At 36.3% G+C, this 27,920-nt stretch overlaps 1 protein-coding gene across 2 annotated transcripts in view; it reads left to right on the top strand.

Annotated features, from left to right (window-relative positions):
- LOC102801624 (cyclic nucleotide-binding domain-containing protein 2-like) overlaps positions 1-27,920 on the top strand; it is a 222,325-nt gene that overhangs the window by 180,744 nt on the left and 13,661 nt on the right. For both annotated transcript variants that reach the window (XM_085496687.1, XM_085496689.1), the window contains one exon: positions 19,666-19,737. In XM_085496687.1, coding sequence (XP_085352813.1) covers positions 19,666-19,737 — 72 coding nt within the window. The remainder of the gene's footprint in view (positions 1-19,665; positions 19,738-27,920) is intronic.

Genomic DNA, 27,920 nt, shown 5'->3' with positions numbered 1-27,920 from the left:
TGCCACATACACCACGTCTGAATATGACAAGACGATGTCAACCAAATGAAAGCTACATTGTACATGACACATACACCATATCTGAATATGACAAGACGATGTCAACCAAATGAAAGCTACATTGGACATGCCACATACACCACAACTGAATATGACAAGACGATGTCAACCAAATGAAAGCTACATTGTACATGCCACATACACCACGTCTGAATATGACAAGACGATGTCAACCAAATGAAAGCTACATTGTACATGACACATACAACACATCTGAATATGACAAGACGATGTCAACTAAATGAAAGCTACATTGGACATGCCACATACACCACGTCTGAATATGACAAGACGATGTCAACCAAATGAAAGCTACATTGTACATGACACATAAATCACAACTGAATATGACAAGACGATGTCAACCAAATGATAGCTACATTGTACATGACACATACATCACATCTGAATATGACAAGACGATGTCAAACAAATGAAAGCTACATTGTACATGACACATACAACACATCTGAATATGACAAGACGATGTCAACCAAATGAAAGCTACATTGTACATGCCACATACACCACGTGTGAATATGACAAGACGATGTCAACCAAATGAAAGCTACATTGTACATGCCACATACAACACATCTGAATATGACAAGACGATGTCAACCAAATGAAAGCTACATTGCACATGCCATATACACCACATCTGAATATGACAAGACGATGTCAACCAAATGAAAGCTACATTGTACATGCCACATACACCACATCTGAATATGACAAGACGATGTCAACCAAATGAAAGCTACATTGTACATGACACATACACCACATCTGAATATGACAAGACGATGTCAACCAAATGAAAGCTACATTGTACATGCCACATACACCACGTCTGAATATGACAAGACGATGTCAACTAAATGAAAGCTACATTGTACATGACACATAAATCACATCTGAATATGACAAAATGATGTCAACCAAATGAAAGCTACATTGTACATGACACATAAATCACATCTGAATATGACAAGACGATGTCAACCAAATGAAGGCTACATAGTACATGCCACATACACCACGTCTGAATATGACAAGACGATGTCAACCAAATGAAAGCTACATTGTACATGACACATACACCACATCTGAATATGACAAGACGATGTCAACCAAATGAAAGCTACATTGGACATGCCACATACACCACAACTGAATATGACAAGACGATGTCAACCAAATGAAAGCTACATTGTACATGCCACATACAACACAACTGAATATGACAAGACGATGTCAACCAAATGAAAGCTACATTGTACATGACACATACACCACAACTGAATATGGCAAGACGATGTCAACCAAATGAAAGCTACATTGTACATGACACATACACCACGTCTGAATATGACAAGACGATGTCAACCAAATGAAAGCTACATTGTACATGCCAATTACACCACGTCTTAATATGACAATACGATGTCAACCAAATGAAAGCTACATTGTACATGCCACATACACCACGTGTGAATATGACAAGACGATGTCAACCAAATGGAAGCTACATTGTACATGCCACATACAACACATCTGAATATGACAAGACGATGTCAACCAAATGAAAGCTACATTGTACATGACACATACAACACATCTGAATATGACAAGACGATGTCAACCAAATGAAAGCTACATTGTACATGCCACATACACCACGTGTGAATATGACAAGACGATGTCAACCAAATGAAAGCTACATTGTACATGACACATACAACACATCTGAATATGACAAGACGATGTCAACTAAATGAAAGTTACATTGTACATGACACATAAATCACATCTGAATATGACAAGACGATGTCAACCAAATGAAAGCTACATTGCACATGCCATATACACCACATCTGAATATGACAAGACGATGTCAACCAAATGAAAGCTACATTGTACATGCCACATACACCACATCTGAATATGACAAGACGATGTCAACCAAATGAAAGCTACATTGTACATGACACATACACCACATCTGAATATGACAAGACGATGTCAACCAAATGAAAGCTACATTGTACATGCCACATACACCACGTCTGAATATGACAAGACGATGTCAACTAAATGAAAGCTACATTGTACATGACACATAAATCACATCTGAATATGACAAAATGATGTCAACCAAATGAAAGCTACATTGTACATGACACATAAATCACATCTGAATATGACAAGACGATGTCAACCAAATGAAGGCTACATAGTACATGCCACATACACCACGTCTGAATATGACAAGACGATGTCAACCAAATGAAAGCTACATTGTACATGACACATACACCACATCTGAATTTGACAAGACGATGTCAACCAAATGAAAGCTACATTGGACATGCCACATACACCACAACTGAATATGACAAGACGATGTCAACCAAATGAAAGCTACATTGTACATGCCACATACAACACAACTGAATATGACAAGACGATGTCAACCAAATGAAAGCTACATTGTACATGACACATACACCACAACTGAATATGACAAGACGATGTCAACCAAATGAAAGCTACATTGTACATGACACATACACCACGTCTGAATATGACAAGACGATGTCAACCAAATGAAAGCTACATTGTACATGCCAATTACACCACGTCTTAATATGACAAGACGATGTCAACCAAATGAAAGCTACATTGTACATGCCACATACACCACGTGTGAATATGACAAGACGATGTCAACCAAATGGAAGCTACATTGTACATGCCACATACAACACATCTGAATATGACAAGACGATGTCAACCAAATGAAAGCTACATTGTACATGACACATACAACACATCTGAATATGACAAGACGATGTCAACCAAATGAAGGCTACATAGTACATGCCACATACACCACGTCTGAATATGACAAGACGATGTCAACCAAATGAAAGCTACATTGTACATGACACATACACCACATCTGAATATGACAAGACGATGTCAACCAAATGAAAGCTACATTGGACATGCCACATACACCACAACTGAATATGACAAGACGATGTCAACCAAATGAAAGCTACATTGTACATGCCACATACAACACAACTGAATATGACAAGACGATGTCAACCAAATGAAAGCTACATTGTACATGACACATACACCACAACTGAATATGACAAGACGATGTCAACCAAATGAAAGCTACATTGTACATGACACATACACCACGTCTGAATATGACAAGATGATGTCAACCAAATGAAAGCTACATTGTACATGCCAATTACACCACGTCTTAATATGACAAGACGATGTCAACCAAATGAAAGCTACATTGTACATGCCACATACACCACGTGTGAATATGACAAGACGATGTCAACCAAATGGAAGCTACATTGTACATGCCACATACAACACATCTGAATATGACAAGACGATGTCAACCAAATGAAAGCTACATTGTACATGACACATACAACACATCTGAATATGACAAGACGATGTCAACCAAATGAAAGCTACATTGTACATGCCACATACACCACGTGTGAATATGACAAGACGATGTCAACCAAATGAAAGCTACATTGTACATGACACATACAACTAATCTGAATATGACAAGACGATGTCAACCAAATGAAAGCTACATTGGACATGCCACATACACCACAACTGAATATGACAAGACGATGTCAACCAAATGATAGCTACATTGTACATGACACATAAATCACATCTGAATATGACAAGACGATGTCAACCAAATGAAAGCTACATTGTACATGACACATACACCACGTGTGAATATGACAAGACGATGTCAACCAAATGAAAGCTACATTGTACATGACACATAAATCACAACTGAATATGACAAGACGATGTCAACCAAATGAAAGCTACATTGGACATGACACATACACCACATCTGAATATGACAAGACGATGTCAACCAAATGAAAGCTACATTGTACATGTCACATAAATCACAACTGAATATGACAAGACGATGTCAACCAAATGAAAGCTACATTGTACATGACACATAAATCACAACTGAATATGACAAGACGATGTCAACCAAATGAAAGCTACATTGGACATGACACATACACCACATCTGAATATGACAAGGCGATGTCAACCAAATGAAAGCTACATTGTACATGACACATAAATCACAACTGAATATGACAAGACGATGTCAACCAAATGAAAGCTACATTGGACATGACACATACACCACATCTGAATATGACAAGACGATGTCAACCAAATGAAAGCTACATTGTACATGACACATACAACACATATGAATATGACAAGACGATGTCAACTAAATGAAAGCTACATTGTACATGACACATAAATCACATCTGAATATGACAAGACGATGTCAACCAAATGAAAGCTACATTGTACATGACACATAAATCACATCTGAATATGACAAAATGATGTCAACCAAATGAAAGCTACATTGTACATGACACATAAATCACATCTGAATATGACAAGACGATGTCAACCAAATGAAGGCTACATAGTACATGCCACATACACCACGTCTGAATATGACAAGACGATGTCAACCAAATGAAAGCTACATTGTACATGACACATACACCACATCTGAATATGACAAGACGATGTCAACCAAATGAAAGCTACATTGGACATGCCACATACACCACAACTGAATATGACAAGACGATGTCAACCAAATGAAAGCTACATTGTACATGCCACATACAACACAACTGAATATGACAAGACGATGTCAACCAAATGAAAGCTACATTGTACATGACACATACACCACAACTGAATATGACAAGACGATGTCAACCAAATGAAAGCTACATTGTACATGACACATACACCACGTCTGAATATGACAAGACGATGTCAACCAAATGAAAGCTACATTGTACATGCCAATTACACCACGTCTTAATATGACAAGACGATGTCAACCAAATGAAAGCTACATTGTACATGCCACATACACCACGTGTGAATATGACAAGACGATGTCAACCAAATGGAAGCTACATTGTACATGCCACATACAACACATCTGAATATGACAAGACGATGTCAACCAAATGAAAGCTACATTGTACATGACACATACAACACATCTGAATATGACAAGACGATGTCAACCAAATGAAGGCTACATAGTACATGCCACATACACCACGTCTGAATATGACAAGACGATGTCAACCAAATGAAAGCTACATTGTACATGACACATACACCACATCTGAATATGACAAGACGATGTCAACCAAATGAAAGCTACATTGGACATGCCACATACACCACAACTGAATATGACAAGACGATGTCAACCAAATGAAAGCTACATTGTACATGCCACATACAACACAACTGAATATGACAAGACGATGTCAACCAAATGAAAGCTACATTGTACATGACACATACACCACAACTGAATATGACAAGACGATGTCAACCAAATGAAAGCTACATTGTACATGACACATACACCACGTCTGAATATGACAAGACGATGTCAACCAAATGAAAGCTACATTGTACATGCCAATTACACCACGTCTTAATATGACAAGACGATGTCAACCAAATGAAAGCTACATTGTACATGCCACATACACCACGTGTGAATATGACAAGACGATGTCAACCAAATGGAAGCTACATTGTACATGCCACATACAACACATCTGAATATGACAAGACGATGTCAACCAAATGAAAGCTACATTGTACATGACACATACAACACATCTGAATATGACAAGACGATGTCAACCAAATGAAAGCTACATTGTACATGCCACATACACCACGTGTGAATATGACAAGACGATGTCAACCAAATGAAAGCTACATTGTACATGACACATACAACTAATCTGAATATGACAAGACGATGTCAACCAAATGAAAGCTACATTGGACATGCCACATACACCACAACTGAATATGACAAGACGATGTCAACCAAATGATAGCTACATTGTACATGACACATAAATCACATCTGAATATGACAAGACGATGTCAACCAAATGAAAGCTACATTGTACATGACACATACACCACGTGTGAATATGACAAGACGATGTCAACCAAATGAAAGCTACATTGTACATGACACATAAATCACAACTGAATATGACAAGACGATGTCAACCAAATGAAAGCTACATTGGACATGACACATACACCACATCTGAATATGACAAGACGATGTCAACCAAATGAAAGCTACATTGTACATGTCACATAAATCACAACTGAATATGACAAGACGATGTCAACCAAATGAAAGCTACATTGTACATGACACATAAATCACAACTGAATATGACAAGACGATGTCAACCAAATGAAAGCTACATTGGACATGACACATACACCACATCTGAATATGACAAGGCGATGTCAACCAAATGAAAGCTACATTGTACATGACACATAAATCACAACTGAATATGACAAGACGATGTCAACCAAATGAAAGCTACATTGGACATGACACATACACCACATCTGAATATGACAAGACGATGTCAACCAAATGAAAGCTACATTGTACATGACACATACAACACATATGAATATGACAAGACGATGTCAACTAAATGAAAGCTACATTGTACATGACACATAAATCACATCTGAATATGACAAGACGATGTCAACCAAATGAAAGCTACATTGCACATGCACATACACCACATCTGAATATGACAAGACGATGTCAACCAAATGAAACCTACATTGTACATGCCACATACACCACATCTGAATATGACAAGACGATGTCAATCAAATGAAAGCTACATTGTACATGCCACATACACCACATCTGAATATGACAAGACGATGTCAACCAAATGAAAGCTACATTGTACATGCCACATACACCACATCTGAATATGACAAGACGATGTCAACCAAATGAAAGCTACATTGTACATGACACATACACCTCATCTGAATATGACAAGACGATGTCAACCAAATGAAAGCTACATTGTACATGCCACATACACCACGTCTGAATATGACAAGACGATGTCAACTAAATGAAAGCTACATTGTACATGATACATAAATCACATCTGAATATGACAAAATGATGTCAACCAAATGAAAGCTACATTGTACATGACACATAAATCACATCTGAATATGACAAGACGATGTCAACCAAATGAAAGCTACATTGTACATGACACATACACCACATCTGAATATGACAAGACGATGTCAACCAAATGAAGGCTACATAGTACATGCCACATACACCACGTCTGAATATGACAAGACGATGTCAACCAAATGAAGGCTACATAGTACATGACACATACACCACATCTGAATATGACAAGACGATGTCAACCAAATGAAAGCTACATTGGACATGCCACATACACCACAACTGAATATGACAAGACGATGTCAACCAAATGAAAGCTACATTGGACATGCCACATACAACACAACTGAATATGACAAGACGATGTCAACCAAATGAAAGCTACATTGTACATGACACATACACCACAACTGAATATGACAAGACGATGTCAACCAAATGAAAGCTACATTGTACATGACACATACACCACGTCTGAATATGACAAGACGATGTCAACCAAATGAAAGCTACATTGTACATGCCAATTACACCACGTCTTAATATGACAAGACGATGTCAACCAAATGAAAGCTACATTGTACATGCCACATACACCACGTGTGAATATGACAAGACGATGTCAACCAAATGGAAGCTACATTGTACATGCCACATACAACACATCTGAATATGACAAGACGATGTCAACCAAATGAAAGCTACATTGTACATGACACATACAACACATCTGAATATGACAAGACGATGTCAACCAAATGAAAGCTACATTGTACATGCCACATACACCACGTGTGAATATGACAAGACGATGTCAACCAAATGAAAGCTACATTGTACATGACACATACAACTAATCTGAATATGACAAGACGATGTCAACCAAATGAAAGCTACATTGGACATGCCACATACACCACAACTGAATATGACAAGACGATGTCAACCAAATGAAAGCTACATTATACATGCCACATACAACACGACTGAATATGACAAGACGATGTCAACCAAATGAAAGCTACATTGTACATGACACATACACCACAACTGAATATGACAAGACGATGTCAACCAAATGAAAGCTACATTGTACATGACACATACACCACGTCTGAATATGACAAGACGATGTCAACCAAATGAAAGCTACATTGTACATGCCACATACACCACGTGTGAATATGACAAGACGATGTCAACCAAATGGAAGCTACATTGTACATGCCACATACAACACATCTGAATATGACAAGACGATGTCAACCAAATGAAAGCTACATTGTACATGACACATACAACACATCTGAATATGACAAGACGATGTCAACCAAATGAAAGCTACATTGTACATGCCACATACACCACGTGTGAATATGACAAGACGATGTCAACCAAATGAAAGCTACATTGTACATGACACATACAACTAATCTGAATATGACAAGACGATGTCAACTAAATGAAAGCTACATTGTACATGCCACATACAACACATCTGAATATGACAAGACGATGTCAACCAAATGAAAGCTACATTGTACATGACACATACAACACATCTGAATATGACAAGACGATGTCAACCAAATGAAACTACATTGTACATGCCACATACACCACGTGTGAATATGACAAGACGATGTCAACCAAATGAAAGCTACATTGTACATGACACATACAACTAATCTGAATATGACAAGACGATGTCAACCAAATGAAAGCTACATTGGACATGCCACATACACCACAACTGAATATGACAAGACGATGTCAACCAAATGAAAGCTACATTGTACATGCCACATACAACACGACTGAATATGACAAGACGATGTCAACCAAATGAAAGCTACATTGTACATGACACATACACCACAACTGAATATGACAAGACGATGTCAACCAAATGAAAGCTACATTGTACATGCCACATACACCACGTGTGAATATGACAAGACGATGTCAACCAAATGGAAGCTACATTGTACATGCCACATACAACACATCTGAATATGACAAGACGATGTCAACCAAATGAAAGCTACATTGTACATGACACATACAACACATCTGAATATGACAAGACGATGTCAACCAAATGAAAGCTACATTGTACATGCCACATACACCACGTGTGAATATGACAAGACGATGTCTACCAAATGAAAGCTACATTGTACATGACACATACAACTAATCTGAATATGACAAGACGATGTCAACTAAATGAAAGCTATATTGTACATGACACATAAATCACATCTGAATATGACAAGACGATATCAACCAAATGAAAGCTACATTGTACATGCCACATGCACCGCATCTGAATATGACAAGTCGATGTCAACCAAATGAAAGTTACATTGTACATGCCACGTACACCACATCTGAATATGACAAGACGATGTCAACCAAATGAAAGCTACATTGTACATGACACATGCACCACATCTGAATATGACAAGACGATGTCAACCAAATGAAAGCTGCATTGTGCATGCCACATACACCACGTGAATATGACAAGACGATGTCAACCAAATGAAAGCTACATTGTACATGACACATAAATCACATCTGAATATGACAAGACGATGTCAACCAAATGAAAGCTACATTGTACATGACACATAAATCACATCTGAATATGACAAGACGATGTCAACCAAATGAAAGCTACATTGTACATGACATATACACCACGTCTGAATATGACAAGACGATGTCAACCAAATGAAAGTTACATTGTACATGCCACATACACCACATCTGAATATGACAAGACGATGTCAACCAAATGAAAGCTACATTGTACATGCCACATACACCACGTCTGAATATGACAAGACGATGTCAACCAAATGAAAGCTACATTGGACATGCCACATTCACCATATCTGAATATGACAAGAGGATGTCAACCATATGAAAGCTACATGGGACATGCCACATACACCACAACTGAATATGACAAGACGATGTCAAACCAAATGAAAGCTACATTGTACATGCCACATACACCACGTCTGAATATGACAAGACGATGTCAACCAAATGAAAGCTACATTGTACATGACACATAAATCACAACTGAATATGACAAGACGATGTCAACCAAGTGATAGCTACATTGTACATGACACATACATCACATCTGAATATGACAAGACGATGTCAAACAAATGAAAGCTACATTGCACATGACACATACAACACATCTGAATATGACAAGACGATGTCAACCAAATGAAAGCTACATTGTACATGCCACATACACCACGTGTGAATATGACAAGACGATGTCAACCAAATTAAAGCTACATTGTACATGACACATACAACTAATCTGAATATGACAAGACGATGTCAACTAAATGAAAGCTATATTGTACATGACACATAAATCACATCTGAATATGACAAGACGATATCAACCAAATGAAAGCTACATTGTACATGCCACATACACCGCATCTGAATATGACAAGTCGATGTCAACCAAATGAAAGTTACATTGTACATGCCACGTACACCACATCTGAATATGACAAGACGATGTCAACCAAATGAAAGCTACATTGTACATGACACATGCACCACATCTGAATATGACAAGACGATGTCAACCAAATGAAAGCTGCATTGTACATGCCACATACACCACGTGAATATGACAAGACGATGTCAACCAAATGAAAGCTACATTGTACATGACACATAAATCACATCTGAATATGACAAGACGATGTCAACCAAATGAAAGCTACATTGTACATGACACATAAATCACATCTGAATATGACAAGACGATGTCAACCAAATGAAAGCTACATTGTACATGATATATACACCACGTCTGAATATGACAAGACGATGTCAACCAAATGAAAGTTACATTGTACATGCCACATACACCACATCTGAATATGACAAGACGATGTCAACCAAATGAAAGCTACATTGTACATGCCACATACACCACGTCTGAATATGACAAGACGATGTCAACCAAATGAAATCTACGTTGGACATGCCACATACACCATATCTGAATATGACAAGACGATGTCAACCATATGAAAGCTACATGGGACATGCCACATACACCACAACTGAATATGACAAGACGATGTCAAACCAAATGAAAGCTACATTGTACATGCCACATACACCACGTCTGAATATGACAAGACGATGTCAACCAAATGAAAGCTACATTGGACATGCCACATACGCCACAACTGAATATGACAAGACGATGTCAACCAAATGAAAGCTACATTGTACATGCCACATACACCACGTCTGAATATGACAAGACGATGTCAACCAAATGAAAGCTACATTGTACATGACACATACAACACATCTGAATATGACAAGACGATGTCAACTAAATGAAAGCTACATTGGACATGCCACATACACCACGTCTGAATATGACAAGACGATGTCGAACAAATGAAAGCTACATTGTACATGACACATACAACACATCTGAATATGACAAGACGATGTCAACCAAATGAAAGCTACATTGTACATGCCACATACACCACGTGTGAATATGACAAGACGATGTCAACCAAATGAAAGCTACATTGTACATGACACATACAACTAATCTGAATATGACAAGACGATGTCAACTAAATGAAAGCTATATTGTACATGACACATAAATCACATCTGAATATGACAAGACGATGTCAACCAAATGAAAGCTGCATTGTACATGCCACATACACCACGTGAATATGACAAGACGATGTCAACCAAATGAAAGCTACATTGTACATGACACATAAATAACATCTGAATATGACAAGACGATGTCAACCAAATGAAAGCTACATTGTACATGACACATAAATCACATCTGAATATGACAAGACGATGTCAACCAAATGAAAGCTACATTGTACATGACATATACACCACGTCTGAATATGACAAGACGATGTCAACCAAATGAAAGTTACATTGTACATGCCACATACACCACATCTGAATATGACAAGACGATGTCAACCAAAGGAAAGCTGCATTGTACATGCCACATACACCACGTCTGAATATGACAAGACGATGTCAACCAAATGAAAGCTACATTGGACATGCCACATACACCATATCTGAATATGACAAGACGATGTCAACCATATGAAAGCTACATGGGACATGCCACATACACCACAACTGAATATGACAAGACGATGTCAAACCAAATGAAAGCTACATTGTACATGCCACATACACCACGTCTGAATATGACAAGACGATGTCAACCAAATGAAAGCTACATTGTACATGACACATACACCATTTCTGAATATGACAAGACGATGTCAACCAAATGAAAGCTACATTGGACATGTCACATACACCACGTCTGAATATGACAAGACGATGTCAACCAAATGAAAGCTACATTGTACATGACACATAAATCACAACTGAATATGACAAGACGATGTCAACCAAATGAAAGCTACATTGTACATGACACATACATCACATCTGAATATGACAAGACGATGTCAAACAAATGAAAGCTACATTGTACATGACATATACAACACATCTGAATATGACAAGACGATGTCAACCAAATGAAAGCTACATTGTACATGCCACATACACCACGTGTGAATATGACAAGACGATGTCAACCAAATGAAAGCTACATTGTACATGACACATACAACTAATCTGAATATGACAAGACGATGTCAACTAAATGAAAGCTATATTGTACATGACACATAAATCACATCTGAATATGACAAGACGATATCAACCAAATGAAAGCTACATTGTACATGCCACATACACCGCATCTGAATATGACAAGTCGATGTCAACCAAATGAAAGTTACATTGTGCATGCCACGTACACCACATCTGAATATGACAAGACGATGTCAACCAAATGAAAGCTACATTGTACATGACACATGCACCACATCTGAATATGACAAGACGATGTCAACCAAATGAAAGCTGCATTGTACATGCCACATACACCACGTGAATATGACAAGACGATGTCAACCAAATGAAAGCTACATTGTACATGACACATAAATCACATCTGAATATGACAAGACGATGTCAACCAAATGAAAGCTACATTGTACATGACACATAAATCACATCTGAATATGACAAGACGATGTCAACCAAATGAAAGCTACATTGTACATGACATATACACCACGTCTGAATATGACAAGACGATGTCAACCAAATGAAAGTTACATTGTACATGCTACATACACCACATCTGAATATGACAAGACGATGTCAACCAAATGAAAGCTACATTGTACATGCCACATACACCACGTCTGAATATGACAAGACGATGTCAACCAAATGAAAGCTACATTGGACATGCCACATACACCATATCTGAATATGACAAGACGATGTCAACCATATGAAAGCTACATGGGACATGCCACATACACCACAACTGAATATGACAAGACGATGTCAAACCAAATGAAAGCTACATTGTACATGCCACATACACCACGTCTGAATATGACAAGACGATGTCAACCAAATGAAAGCTACATTGTACATGACACATACACCATATCTGAATATGACAAGACGATGTCAACCAAATGAAAGCTACATTGGACATGCCACATACACCACAACTGAATATGACAAGACGATGTCAACCAAATGAAAGCTACATTGTACATGCCACATACACCACGTCTGAATATGACAAGACGATGTCAACCAAATGAAAGCTACATTGTACATGACACATACAACACATCTGAATATGACAAGACGATGTCAACTAAATGAAAGCTACATTGTACATGACACATAAATCACATCTGAATATGACAAGACGATATCAACCAAATGAAAGCTACATTGTACATGCCACATACACCACATCTGAATATGACAAGACGATGTCAACCAAATGAAAGCTACATTGTACATGACACATACAACTAATCTGAATATGACAAGACGATGTCAACCAAATGAAAGCTACATTGTACATGCTACATACACCACGTCTGAATATGACAAGACGATGTCAACCAAATGAAAGCTACATTGTACATGACACATACACCATATCAGAATATGACAAGACGATGTCAACCAAATGAAAGCTACATTGGACATTCCACATACACCACGTGTGAATATGACAAGACGATGTCAACCAAATGGAAGCTACATTGTACATGACACATACACCACGTGTGATTATGACAAGACGATGTCAACCAAATGAAAGCTACATTGTACATGACACATACACCACGTCTGAATATGACAAGACGATGTCAACCAAATGAAAGCTACATTGTACATGCCACATACACCACATCTGAATATGACAAGACGATGTCAACCAAATGAAAGCTACATTGTACATGACACATACACCACAACTGAATATGACAAGACGATGTCTACTCAATGAAAGCTACATTGTACATGCCACATACACCCCAACTGAATATGACAAGACGATGTCAACCAAATGAAAGCTTCATTGTACATGACACATAAATCACATCTGAATATGACAAGACAATGTTAACCAAATGAAAGCTACATTGTACATGCCACATACACCACTTCTGAATATGACAAGACGATGTCAACCAAATGAAAGCTACATTGTACATGCCACATATACCACATCTGAATATGACAAGACGATGTCAACCTAATGAAAGCTACATTGTACATGCCACATAAATCACAACTGAATATGACAAGACGATGTCAACCAAATGAAAGCTACATTGTACATGACACATAAATCACATCTGAATATGACAAGACGATGTCAACCAAATGAAAGCTACATTGTACATGACACATACACCACGTCTGAGTATGACAAGACGATGTCAACCAAATGAATGCTACATTGTACATGACACATACAACACATCTGAATATGACAAGACGATGTCAACCAAATGAAAGCTACATTGTACATGACACATACAACATATCTGAATATGACAAGACGATGTAAACCTAATGAAAGCTACATTGTACATGCCACATACACCACGTGTGAATATGACAAGACGATGTCAACCAAATGAAAACTACATTGTACATGCCACATACACCACGTCTGAATATGACAAGACGATGTCAACCAAATGAAAGCTACATTGTACATGCCACATACACCACGTCTGAATATGACAAGACGATGTCAACCAAATGAAAGCTACATTGTACATGCCACATACACCACATCTGAATATGACAAGACGATGTCAATCAAATGAAAGCTACATTGTACATGCCACATACACCACAACTGAATATGACAAGACGATGTCAACTCAATGAAAGCTATATTGTACATGCCACATACAACACAACTGAATATGACAAGACGATGTCAACCAAATGAAAGCTACATTGTACATGCCACATACACCACGTCTGAATATGACAAGACGATGTCAACCAAATGAAAGCTACATTGTACATGACACATACAACACATCTGAATATGACAAGACGATGTCAACCAAAGAAAGCTACATTGTACATGCCACATACACCACGTGTGAATACGACAAGACGATGTTAACCAAATGAAAGCTACATTGTACATGACACATACACCACAACTGAATATGACAAGACGATGTCAACTCAATGAAAGCTATATTGTACATGCCACATACAACACAACTGAATAAGACAAGACGATGTCAACCAAATGAAAGCTACATTGTACATGCCACATACACCACGTCTGAATATGACAAGACGATGTCAACCAAATGAAAGCTACATTGTACATGACACATACAACACATCTGAATATGACAAGACGATGTCAACCAAAGAAAGCTACATTGTACATGCCACATACACCACGTGTGAATACGACAAGACGATGTCAATCAAATGAAAGCAACATTGTACATGACACATACATCACATCTGAATATGACAAGACGATGTCAACCAAATGAAAGCTACATTGTACATGCCACATACACCACGTGTGAATATGACAAGACGATGTCAAACCAAATGAAAGCTACATTGTACATGCCACATACACCACATCTGAATATGACAAGACGATGTCAACAAAATGAAAGCTACATTGTACATGACACATACACCACGTCTGAATATGACAAGACGATGTCAACCAAATGAAAGCTACATTGTACATGACACATACACCATATCTGAATATGACAAGACGATGTCAACCAAATGAAAGCTACATTGGACATGCCACATACACCACAACTGAATATGACAAGACGATGTCAACCAAATGAAAGCTACATTGTACATGACACATAAATCACATCTGAATATGACAAGACGATGTCAACCAAATGAAAGCTACATTGTACATGACACATACACCACGTCTGAATATGACAAGACCATGTCAACCAAATGAAAGCTACATTGTACATGCCATATACAACACATCTGAATATGACAAGACGATGTCAACCAAATGAAAGCTACATTGTACATGACACATACAACACATCTGAATATGACAAGACGATGTCAACCAAATGAAAGCTACATTGTACATGACACATACAACATATCTGAATATGACAAGACGATGTAAACCAAATGAAAGCTACATTGTACATGCCACATACACCACGTGTGAATATGACAAGACGATGTCAACCAAACGAAAACTACATTGTACATGCCACATACACCACGTCTGAATATGACAAGACGATGTCAACCAAATGAAAGCTACATTGTACATGCCACATACACCACGTCTGAATATGACAAGACGATGTCAACCAAATGAAAGCTACAGTGTACATGCCACATACACCACATCTGAATATGACAAGACGATGTCAACCAAATGAAAGCTACATTGTACATGACACATACACCACAACTGAATATGACAAGACGATGTCAACTCAATGAAAGCTACATTGTACATGCCACATACAACACAACTGAATATGACAAGACGATGTCAACCAAATGAAAGCTACATTGTACATGCCACATACACCACGTCTGAATATGACAAGACGATGTCAACCAAATGAAAGCTACATTGTACATGACACATACAACACATCTGAATATGACAAGACGATGTCAACCAAAGAAAGCTACATTGTACATGCCACATACACCACGTGTGAATATGACAAGACGATGTCAACCAAATGAAAGCTACATTGTACATGCCTCATACACCACAACTGAAAATGACAAGACGATGTCAAATCAATGAAAGCTACATTGTACATGCCACATACAACACATCTGAATATGACAAGACGATGTCAACCAAATGAAAACTACATTGTACATGACACATACAACACATCTGAATATGACAAGACGATGTCAACCAAATGAAAGCTACATTGTACATGACACATAAATCACATCTGAATATGACAAGACGATGTCAACCAAATGAAAGCTACATTGTACATGCCACATACAACACATCTGAATATGACAAGACGATGTCAACCAAATGAAAGCTACATTGTACATGACACATACAACACATCTGAATATGACAAGACGATGTCAACCAAATGAAAACTACATTGTACATGACACATACAACACATCTGAATATGACAAGACGATGTCAACTAAATGAAAGCTACATTGTACATGGCACATAAATCACATCTGAATATGACAAGACGATGTCAACCAAATGAAAGCTACATTGTACATGCCACATACACCACATCTGAATATGACAAGACGATGTCAACCAAATGAAAGCTACATTGTACATGCCACATACACCGCATCTGAATATGACAAGACGATGTCAAGCAAATGAAAGCTACATTGTACATGACACATACACCACATCTGAATATGACAAGACGATGTCAACCAAATGAAAGCTACATTGTACATCGCATATACACCACGTCTGAATATGACAAGACGATGTCAACCAAATGAAAGCTACATTGTACATGACACATAAATCACATCTGACTATGACAAGACGATGTCAACCAAATGAAAGCTACATTGTACATGACACATAAATCACATCTGAATATGACAAGACGATGTCAACCAAATGAAAGCTACATTGTACATGCCACATACACCACATCTGAATATGACAAGACGATGTCAACCAAATGTAAGCTACATTGTACATGACACATACACCACAACTGAATATGACAAGACGATGTCAACCAAATGAAAGCTACATTGTACATGCCACATACACCACAACTGAATATGACAAGACGATGTCAACCAAATGGAAGCTACATTGTACATGACACAAACACCACGTGTGAATATGACAAGACGATGTCAACCAAATGAAAGCTACATTGTACATGCCACATACACCACGTCTGAATATGACAAGACGATGTCAACCAAATGAAAGCTACATTGTACATGACACATGCACCACAACTGAATATGACAAGACGATGTCAACTCAAAGAAAGCTACATTGTACATGCCACATACACCACATCTGAATATGACAAGACGATGTCAACAAAATGAAAGCTACATTGTACATGACACATACACCACGTCTGAATATGACAAGACGATGTCAACCAAATGAAAGCTACATTGTACATGACACATACACCATATCTGAATATGACAAGACGATGTCAACCAAATGAAAGCTACATTGGACATGCCACATACACCACAACTGAATATGACAAGACGATGTCAACCAAATGAAAGCAACATTCATTGTACATGACACATAAATCACATCTGAATATGACAAGACGATGTCAACCAAATGAAAGCTACATTGTACATGCCACATACACCACATCTGAATATGACAAGACGATGTCAACCAAATGAAAGCAACATTGTACATGCCACATACACCACGTCTGAATATGACAAGACGATGTCAACCAAATGAAAGCTACATTGTACATGACACATACACCACAACTGAATATGACAAGACGATGTCAACCAAATGAAAGCTACATTGTACATGCCACATACACCACAACTGAATATGACAAGACGATGTCAACCAAATGGAAGCTACATTGTACATGACACACACACCACGTCTGAATATGACAAGACGATGTCAACCAAATGAAAGCTACATTGTACATGCCACATACACCACATCTGAATATGACAAGACGATGTCAACCAAATGAAAGCTACATTGTACATGACACATGCACCACAACTGAATATGACAAGACGATGTCAACTCAATGAAAGCTACATTGTACATGCCACATACAACACAACTGAATATGACAAGACGATGTCAACCAAATGAAAGCTACATTGTACATGACACATAAATCACATCTGAATATGACAAGACGATGTCAACTAAATGAAAGCTACATTGTACATGACCCTTTATCACGTTTCAGGTGGAGAGAGATGCGGCCGGGCACTCCCACATGTTCGTTAAAATAAAGACATTAACAAAGGGAGACACATTTGTAAGTACAATGGTTTTTAATCAATATTTTGTTAATATCCAAACAACAGTTATCTCAAATTCGTTAACATTTGTACATACACCATGAAATTAAGCTTTGTATGTTATTTAGCTATTAGAATCAACACTTAAACAGAAACCCATTACGGATGTATGTTAGCTGTTCAGAAGAAGTTTAAAGAAATATTAAATTCACTTCACACAGGAGCACTTTCTAGCATCTCCATTTTGCCAGAAAATGTTTTGGGTTTAGTTGAATAACTGCATAGCGCGTGAACCACTAAGGTTATTCAGTCATACCACCTTAGTTAAGACTGAGAAGCATTACTTAAGACTGTGAAGCATTAGTTAAGACTGTGAAGCATTATGTAAGACTGTGAAGCATTAGGTAAGACTGTGAAGCATTAGTTAAGACTGTGAAGCATTAGTTAATACTGTGAAGCTTTAGTTAAGACTGTGAAGCATTAGTGAAGACTGTGAAGCATTAGTTAAGACTGTGAAGCATTAGTTAAGACTTGGAAGCATTAGTTAAGATTGTGAAGCATTAGTTAAGGCTGTGAAGCATTAGTTAAGACTTGGAAGCATTAGTTAAGACTGTGAAGCATTAGTTACGACTGTGATGCATTAGTTAAGACTGTGAAGCTTTAGTTAAGAATGTGAAGCTTTAGTTAAGACTGTGAAGCATTAGTAAAGACTGTGAAGCATTAGTTAAGACTGTGAAGCTTTAGTTAAGACTGTGAAGCATTAGTAAAGACTGTGAAGCATTAGTTAAGACTGTGAAGCATTAGTTAAGACTGTGAAGCATTAGTAAAGACTGTGAAGCATTAGTTAAGACTGTGAAGCATTAGTTAAGACTTGGAAGCATTAGTTAAGACTGTGAAGCTTTAGTTAAGACTGTGAAGCTTTAGTTAAGACTGAAGCTTTAGTTAAAACTGCGAAACATTAGTAAAGACTGCAAATCATTAATTAAAACTGTTAAGTATTTGTTAGGACTGTGAAGCATTAGTTAAAACTGTGAACATTAGTTAAGATTGCGAAGAATTAATTAAGACTGTGAAGCATTAATTAAGACTGTGAAGCATTAGTTAAGACTGTGAAGCATTAGTTAAGATTGCAAAGCATTAGTTAAGACTGTGAAGTATTAGTTAAAACTATGAACCTTAAGTTAAGACTGTGAAGCATTAGTTAAGACTGTGAAGCATTAGTTAAGACTGCGAAACATTAGTGAAGACTGTGAAGGATTAATTAAGACTGTGAAGCATTCATTAAGATTTTGAAGCATTAGTTAAGACTGAAGCATTAGTTAAGACTGCGAAGCATTAGTTAAGACTGTGAAGCATTAGTTAAGACTGAAGCATTAGTTAAGACTGGGAAGTATCAGTTAAGACTGAAGCATTAGTTAAGACTGGGAAGTATCAGTTAAGACTGTTAAGCTTTAGTTAAGACTGCGAAGCATTAGTTAAGACTGAAGAATTAGTTAAGACTGTGAAGCATTAGTAATGACTGTGAAGCATTAGTTAAGACTGTGAAGCATTAGTTAAGACTGTGAAACATTAGTTAAGACTGTGAAGCATTAGTTAAGACTGTGAAACATTAGTTAAGACTGTGAAGCATTAGTTAAGACTTGGAAGCATTAGTTAAGACTGTGAAGCATTAGTTAAGAATGCGAAGCATTAGATAAGACTGTGAAGCATTAGTAAAGACTGTGAAGCATTAGTTAAGACTGTGAAGCATTAGTTAAGACTTGGAAGCATTAGTTAAGACTGTGAAGCATTAGTAAAGACTGGGAAGTATCAGTTAAGACTGTTAAGCTTTAGTTAAGACTGTGAAGCATTAGTTAAGACTGTGAAGCATTAGTTTAGACTGTGAAGCATTAGTTAAGAATTGTGAAGAATTAGTTAAGACTGTGAAGCATTAGTTAAGACTGTGAAGCATTCGTTAAGACTGCGAAGCATTCGTTAAGACTGCAAAGCATTAGTTAAGACTTGAGATGCAACGTTCAGAGTTGATAAGGATAATCAGTTTTTGCTCAACAATGGAACAAGTTGTCACCTTGTCAGACAGATCATTTAACTGCTGAGCTATTACAAATTCCGATGACTGTTTTCAGCAAACACCCTTGTTAATGTCACGTTGTATGCATTGAATTATTAATTAGCAAACAAAAGTGCAATAGACCTTTCGTATTTATATAAATTAACTCGCTGTGCACGGACGGAGCAGTTGATTGCTGAATCGTTTAATTCCACGATTATCGTCACAATTCATAGGTTAGAGTTGAATAAGATTGTTTTTTAGGTCATTACTGGATGTGTTTGAAGATGACGTCGTCGTGTCACAGTCACTATAGAAATGAAATTTCTGAAAATAAAGGTTGATGGATGTGGAAAATTATTCTACCACCAAATCGACCAAACCAGCGAATGATATGACAAGGATTGCCGGCATGTTTTTTTAGTTAATTACGCATAAATCACGGGATGGGTTATTTATGTACGTCTGATATTTTGATTACGAGCTGTGAAGCGGCGATAACATTTTTCCGTAATTTCCGGTTCGTAACATACAGTTGTAATGAAATTACCTTAGTTTTCAGTTTGTAGTTGTGTTGTTGCAACTTTTGAAGTTGTGTTGTTGCAACTTTTGAGTTTGTAGTTGTGTTGTTGCAACTTTTGAGTTTGTAGTTGTGTTGTTGCAACTGTTGAGTTTGTAGTTGTGTTGTTGCAACTCTTGAGTTTGTAGTTGTGTTGTTGCAACTTTTGAGTTTGTAGTTGTGTTGTTGTAATTTTTGAGTTTGTAGTTGTGTTGTTGTATTTTTTGAGTTTGTAGTTGTGTTGTTGCAACTTTTGAGTTTGTAGTTGTGTTGTTGTTGTAATTTTTGAGTTTGTAGTTATGTTGTTGCAACTTTTGAGTTTGTAGTTGTGTTGTTGCTACTTTTGAGTTTGTAGTTGTGTTGTTGCAACTTTTGAGTTTGTAGTTGTGTTGTTGCTACTTTTGAGTTTGTAGTTGTGTTGTTGTTACTTTTTAGTTTGTAGTTGTGTTGTTGCAACTTTCGAGTTTGTAGTTGTGTTGTTGCAACTGTTGAGTTTGTAGTTGTGTTGTTGCAACTTTTGAGTTTGTAGTTGTGTTGTTGTAACTTTCGAGTTTGTAGTTGTGTTGTAATTTTTGAGTTTGTATTTGTGTTGTTGCAACTTTTGAGTTTGTAGTTGTGTTGTTGTAATTTTTGAGTTTGTAGTTGTGTTGTTGCAACTTTTGAGTTTGTAGTTGTGTTGTTGTATTTTTTGAGTTTGTAGTTGTGTTATTGCAACTTTTGAGTTTGTAGTTGTATTGTAATTTTTGAGTTTGTAGTTGTGTTGTTGTAATTTTTGAGTTTGTAGATGTGTTGTTGCAACTGTTGAGTTTGTAGTTGTGTTGTTGTACTTTTTGAGTTTGTAGTTGTGTTGTTGCTACTTTTGAGTTTATAGTTGTGTTGTTGTAATTTTTGAGTTTGTAGTTGTGTTGTTGTAATTTTTGAGTTTGTAGTTGTGTTGTTGCCACTTGCCACTTTTGAGTTTGTAATTGTGTTGTAATTTTTGAGTTTGTAGTTGTGTTGTTGTAATTTTAGAGGTTGTAGTTGTGTTGTTGCAACTGTTGAGTTTGTAGTTGGGTTGTTGCAACTTTTGAGTTTGTAGTTGTGTTGTTGTTACTTTCGAGTTTGTAGTTGTGTTGTTGTAATTTTTGAGTTGTATTTGTGTTGTTGCAACTTTTGAGTTTGTAGTTGTGTTGTTGCTACTTTTGAGTTTGTAGTTGTGTTGTTGTAATTTTTGAGTTTGTCTTTGTGTTGTTGCAACTTTTGAGTTTGTAGTTGTGTTGTTGTAATTTTTGAGTTTGTAGTTGTGTTATTGCAACTTTTGAGTTTGAAATTGTGTTGTAATTTTTGAGTTTGTAGTTGTGTTGTTGTAATTTTTGAGTTTGTAGTTGTGTTGTTGTAATTTTTGAGTTTGTAGTTGTGTTATTGCAACTTTTGAGTTTGAAATTGTGTTGCAACTTTTGAGTTTGTAGTTGTGTTTTTGTAATTTTTGAGTTTGTAGTTGTGTTGTTGCAACTTTTGAGTTTGTAGTTGTGTTGTTGCAACTGTTGAGTATGTAGTTGTGTTGTTGCAACTTTTGAGTTTGTAGTTGTGTTGTTGTAACTTTCGAGTTTGTAGTTGTGTTGTTGCAACGTTTGAGTTTGTAGTTGTGTTGTTGCAACTTTTGAGTTTGTAGTTGTGTTGTTGTATTTTTTGAGTTTGTAGTTGTGTTGTTGCAACTTTTGCGTTTGTAATTGTGTTGTAATTTTTGAGTTTGTAGTTGTGTTGTTGTTGTAATTTTTGAGTTTGTAGTTGTGTTGTTGCAACTGTTGAGTTTGTAGTTGTGTTGTTGCAACTTTTGAGTTTGTAGTTGTGTTGTTGTAACTTTCGAATTTGTGGTTGTGTTGTTGTAATTTTTGAGTTTGTATTTGTGTTGTTGAAACTTTTGTGTTTGTAGTTGTGTTGTTGTAACTTTCGAGTTTGTAGTTGTGTTGTTGCAACTTTTGACTTTGTAGTTGTGTTGTTACAACTTTTGAGTTTGTAGTTGTGTTGTTGTAATTTTTGAGTTTGTAGTTGTGTTGTTGTATTTTTTGAGTTTGTAGTTGTGTTGTTGTAATTTTTGAGTTTGTAGTTGTGTTGTTGCAACCTTTGAGTTTGTAGTTGTGTTGTTGTAATTTTTGAGTTTGTAGTTGTGTTGTTGCAACTTTTGAGTTTGTAGTTGTGTTGTTGTAACTTTCGAATTTGTGGTTGTGTTGTAATTTTTGAGTTTGTAGTTGTGTTGTTGCAACTGTTGAGTTTGTAGTTGTGTTGTTGCAACATTTGAGTTTGTAGTTGTGTTGTTGTAACTTTCGAGTTTGTAGTTGTGTTGTTGTAATTTTTGCGTTTGTATTTGTGTTGTTGCAACTTTTGAGTTTGTAGTTGTGTTGTTGCAACTGTTGAGTTTGTAGTTATGTTGTTGCAACTTTTGAGTTTGAAATTGTGTTGTAATTTTTGAGTTTGTAGTTGTGTTGTTGCAACTGTTGAGTTTGTAGTTGTGTTGTTGCAACATTTGAGTTTGTAGTAGTGTTGTTGTAACTTTCGAGTTTGTAGTTGTGTTGTTGTAATTTTTGCGTTTGTATTTGTGTTGTTGCAACTTTTGAGTTTGTAGTTGTGTTGTTGTAACTTTCGAGTTTGTAGTTGTGTTGTTGCAACTTTTGACTTTGTAGTTGTGTTGTTACAACTTTTGAGTTTGTAGTTGTGTTGTTGTAATTTTTGAGTTTGTAGTTGTGTTGTTGTATTTTTTGAGTTTGTATTTGTGTTGTTGCAACTTTTGAGTTTGTAGTTGTGTTGTTGTAATTTTTGAGTTTGTAGTTGTGTTGTTGCAACTTTTGAGTTTTTAGTTGTGTTGTTGTAATTTTTGAGTTTGTAGTTGTGTTATTGCAACTTTTGAGTTTGTAGTTGTGTTGTAATTTTTGAGTTTGTAGTTGTGTTGTTGTAATTTTTGAGTTTGTAGATGTGTTGTTGCAACTGTTGAGTTTGTAGTTGTGTTGTTGTACCTTTTGAGTTTGTAGTTGTGTTGTTGTAATTTTTGAGTTTGTAGTTGTGTTGTTGTAATTTTTGAGTTTGTAGTTGTGTTGTTACAACTTTTGAGATTGTAGTTGTGTTGTTGCAACTGTTGAGTTTGTAGTTGTGTTGTTGTTGTAATTTTTGAGTTTGTAGTTGTGTTGTTGCAACTGTTGAGTATGTAGTTGTGTTGTTGCAACTTTTGAGTTTGTAGTTGTGTTGTTGTAACTTTCGAGTTTGTAGTTGTGTTGTTGCAACTGTTGAGTTTGTAGTTGTGTTGTTGCAACTTTTGAGTTTGTAGTTGTGTTGTTGTAACTTTCGAGTTTGTAGTTGTGTTGTTGTAATTTTTGAGTTTGTATTTGTGTTGTTGCAACTTTTGAGTTTGTAGTTGTGTTGTTGTATTTTTTGAGTTTGTAGTTGTGTTGTTGCAACTTTTGAGTTTGTAGTTGTGTTGTTGTAATTTTTGAGTTTGTAGTTGTGTTATTGCAACTTTTGAGTTTGTAGTTGTGTTGTAATGTTTGAGTTTGTAGTTGTGTTGTTGTAATTTTTGAGTTTGTAGATGTGTTGTTGCAACTGTTGAGTTTGTAGTTGTGTTGTTGTACTTTTTGAGTTTGTAGTTGTGTTGTTGCTACTCTTGAGTTTGTAGTTGTGTTTTTGTAATTTTTGAGTTTGTAGTTGTGTTGTTGTAATTTTTGAGTTTGTAGTTGTGTTGTTGCAACTTTTGAGTTTGTAGTTGTGTTGTTGTAATTTTTGAGTTTGTAGTTGTGTTGTTGTAATTTTTGAGTTTGTAGTTGTGTTGTTGCAACTGTTGAGTTTGTAGTTGTGTTGTTGCAACTTTTGAGTTTGTAGTTGTGTTGTTGTTACTTTCGAGTTTGTAGTTGTGTTGTTGTAATTTTTGAGTTTGTATTTGTGTTGCAACTTTTGAGTTTGTAGTTGTGTTGTTGTAACTTTCGAGTTTGTAGTTGTGTTGTTGCAACTTTTGACTTTGTAGTTGTGTTGTTACAACTTTTGAGTTTGTAGTTGTGTTGTTGTAACTTTCGAGTTTGTAGTTGTGTTGTTGCAACGTTTGAGTTTGTAGTTGTGTTGTTGCAACTTTTGAGTTTGTAGTTGTGTTGTTGTATTTTTTGAGTTTGTAGTTGTGTTGTTGCAACTTTTGCGTTTGTAATTGTGTTGTAATTTTTGAGTTTGTAGTTGTGTTGTTGCAACTTTTGAGTTTGTAGTTGTGTTGTTGTAATTTTTGAGTTTGTAGTTGTGTTATTGCAACTTTTGAGTTTGAAATTGTGTTGCAACTTTTGAGTTTGTAGTTGTGTTATTGTAATTTTTGAGTTTGAAATTGTGTTGCAACTTTTGAGTTTGTAGTTGTGTTGTTGTAATTTTTGAGTTTGTAGTTGTGTTATTGCAACTTTTGAGTTTGTAGTTGTGTTGTAATTTTTGAGTTTGTAGTTGTGTTGTTGTAATTTTTGAGTTTGTAGATGTGTTGTTGCAACTGTTGTTTTTGTAGTTGTGTTGTTGTACTTTTTGAGTTAGTAGTTGTGTTGTTGCTACATTTGAGTTTGTAGTTGTGTTGTTGTAATTTTTGAGTTTGTAGTTGTGTCGTTGTAATTTTTGAGTTTGTAGTTGTGTTGTTGCAACTGTTGAGTATGTAGTTGTGTTGTTGCAACTGTTGAGTTTGTAGTTGTGTTGTTGCAACTTTTGAGTTTGTAGTTGTGTTGTTGTAACTTTCGAATTTGTGGTTGTGTTGTTGTAATTTTTGAGTTTGTATTTGTGTTGTTGAAACTTTTGAGTTTGTAGTTGTGTTGTTGTAACTTTCGAGTTTGTAGTTGTGTTGTTGCAACTTTTGACTTTGTAGTTGTGTTGTTACAACTTTTGAGTTTGTAGTTGTGTTGTTGTAATTTTTGAGTTTGTAGTTGTGTTGTTGTATTTTTTGAGTTTGTATTTGTGTTGTTGCAACTTTTGAGTTTGTAGTTGTGTTGTTGTAATTTTTGAGTTTGTAGTTGTGTTGTTGTAACTTTCGAGTTTGTAGTTGTGTTGTTGCAACTTTTGACTTTGTAGTTGTGTTGTTACAACTTTTGAGTTTGTAGTTGTGTTGTTGTAATTTTTGAGTTTGTAGTTGTGTTGTTGTATTTTTTGAGTTTGTAGTTGTGTTGTTGTAATTTTTGAGTTTGTAGTTGTGTTGTTGCAACTTTTGAGTTTGTAGTTGTGTTGTTGTAATTTTTGAGTTTGTAGTTGTGTTATTGCAACTTTTGAGTTTGAAATTGTGTTGCAACTTTTGAGTTTGTAGTTGTGTTGTTGTAATTTTTGAGTTTGTAGTTGTGTTGTTGCAACTTTTGAGTTTGTAGTTGTGTTGTTGTATTTTTTGAGTTTGTATTTGTGTTGTTGCAACTTTTGAGTTTGTAGTTGTGTTGTTGTAATTTTTGAGTTTGTAGTTGTGTTGTTGCAACTTTTGAGTTTGTAGTTGTGTTGTTGTAATTTTTGAGTTTGTAGTTGTGTTGTTGCAACTTTTGAGTTTGTAGTTGTGTTGTTGTAACTTTCGAGTTTGTAGTTGTGTTGTTGCAACTGTTGAGTTTGTAGTTGTGTTGTTGCAACTTTTGAGT

The sequence above is a fragment of the Saccoglossus kowalevskii genome, chromosome 3 (genome assembly GCF_978046115.1).
Source record: "Saccoglossus kowalevskii chromosome 3, keSacKowa6.1, whole genome shotgun sequence".
Lineage (NCBI taxonomy): Eukaryota > Metazoa > Hemichordata > Enteropneusta > Harrimaniidae > Saccoglossus > Saccoglossus kowalevskii.
The sequence above is the reverse complement of the archived record's forward strand: the minus strand, read 5'-3'. Positions and strand labels throughout refer to the sequence as shown.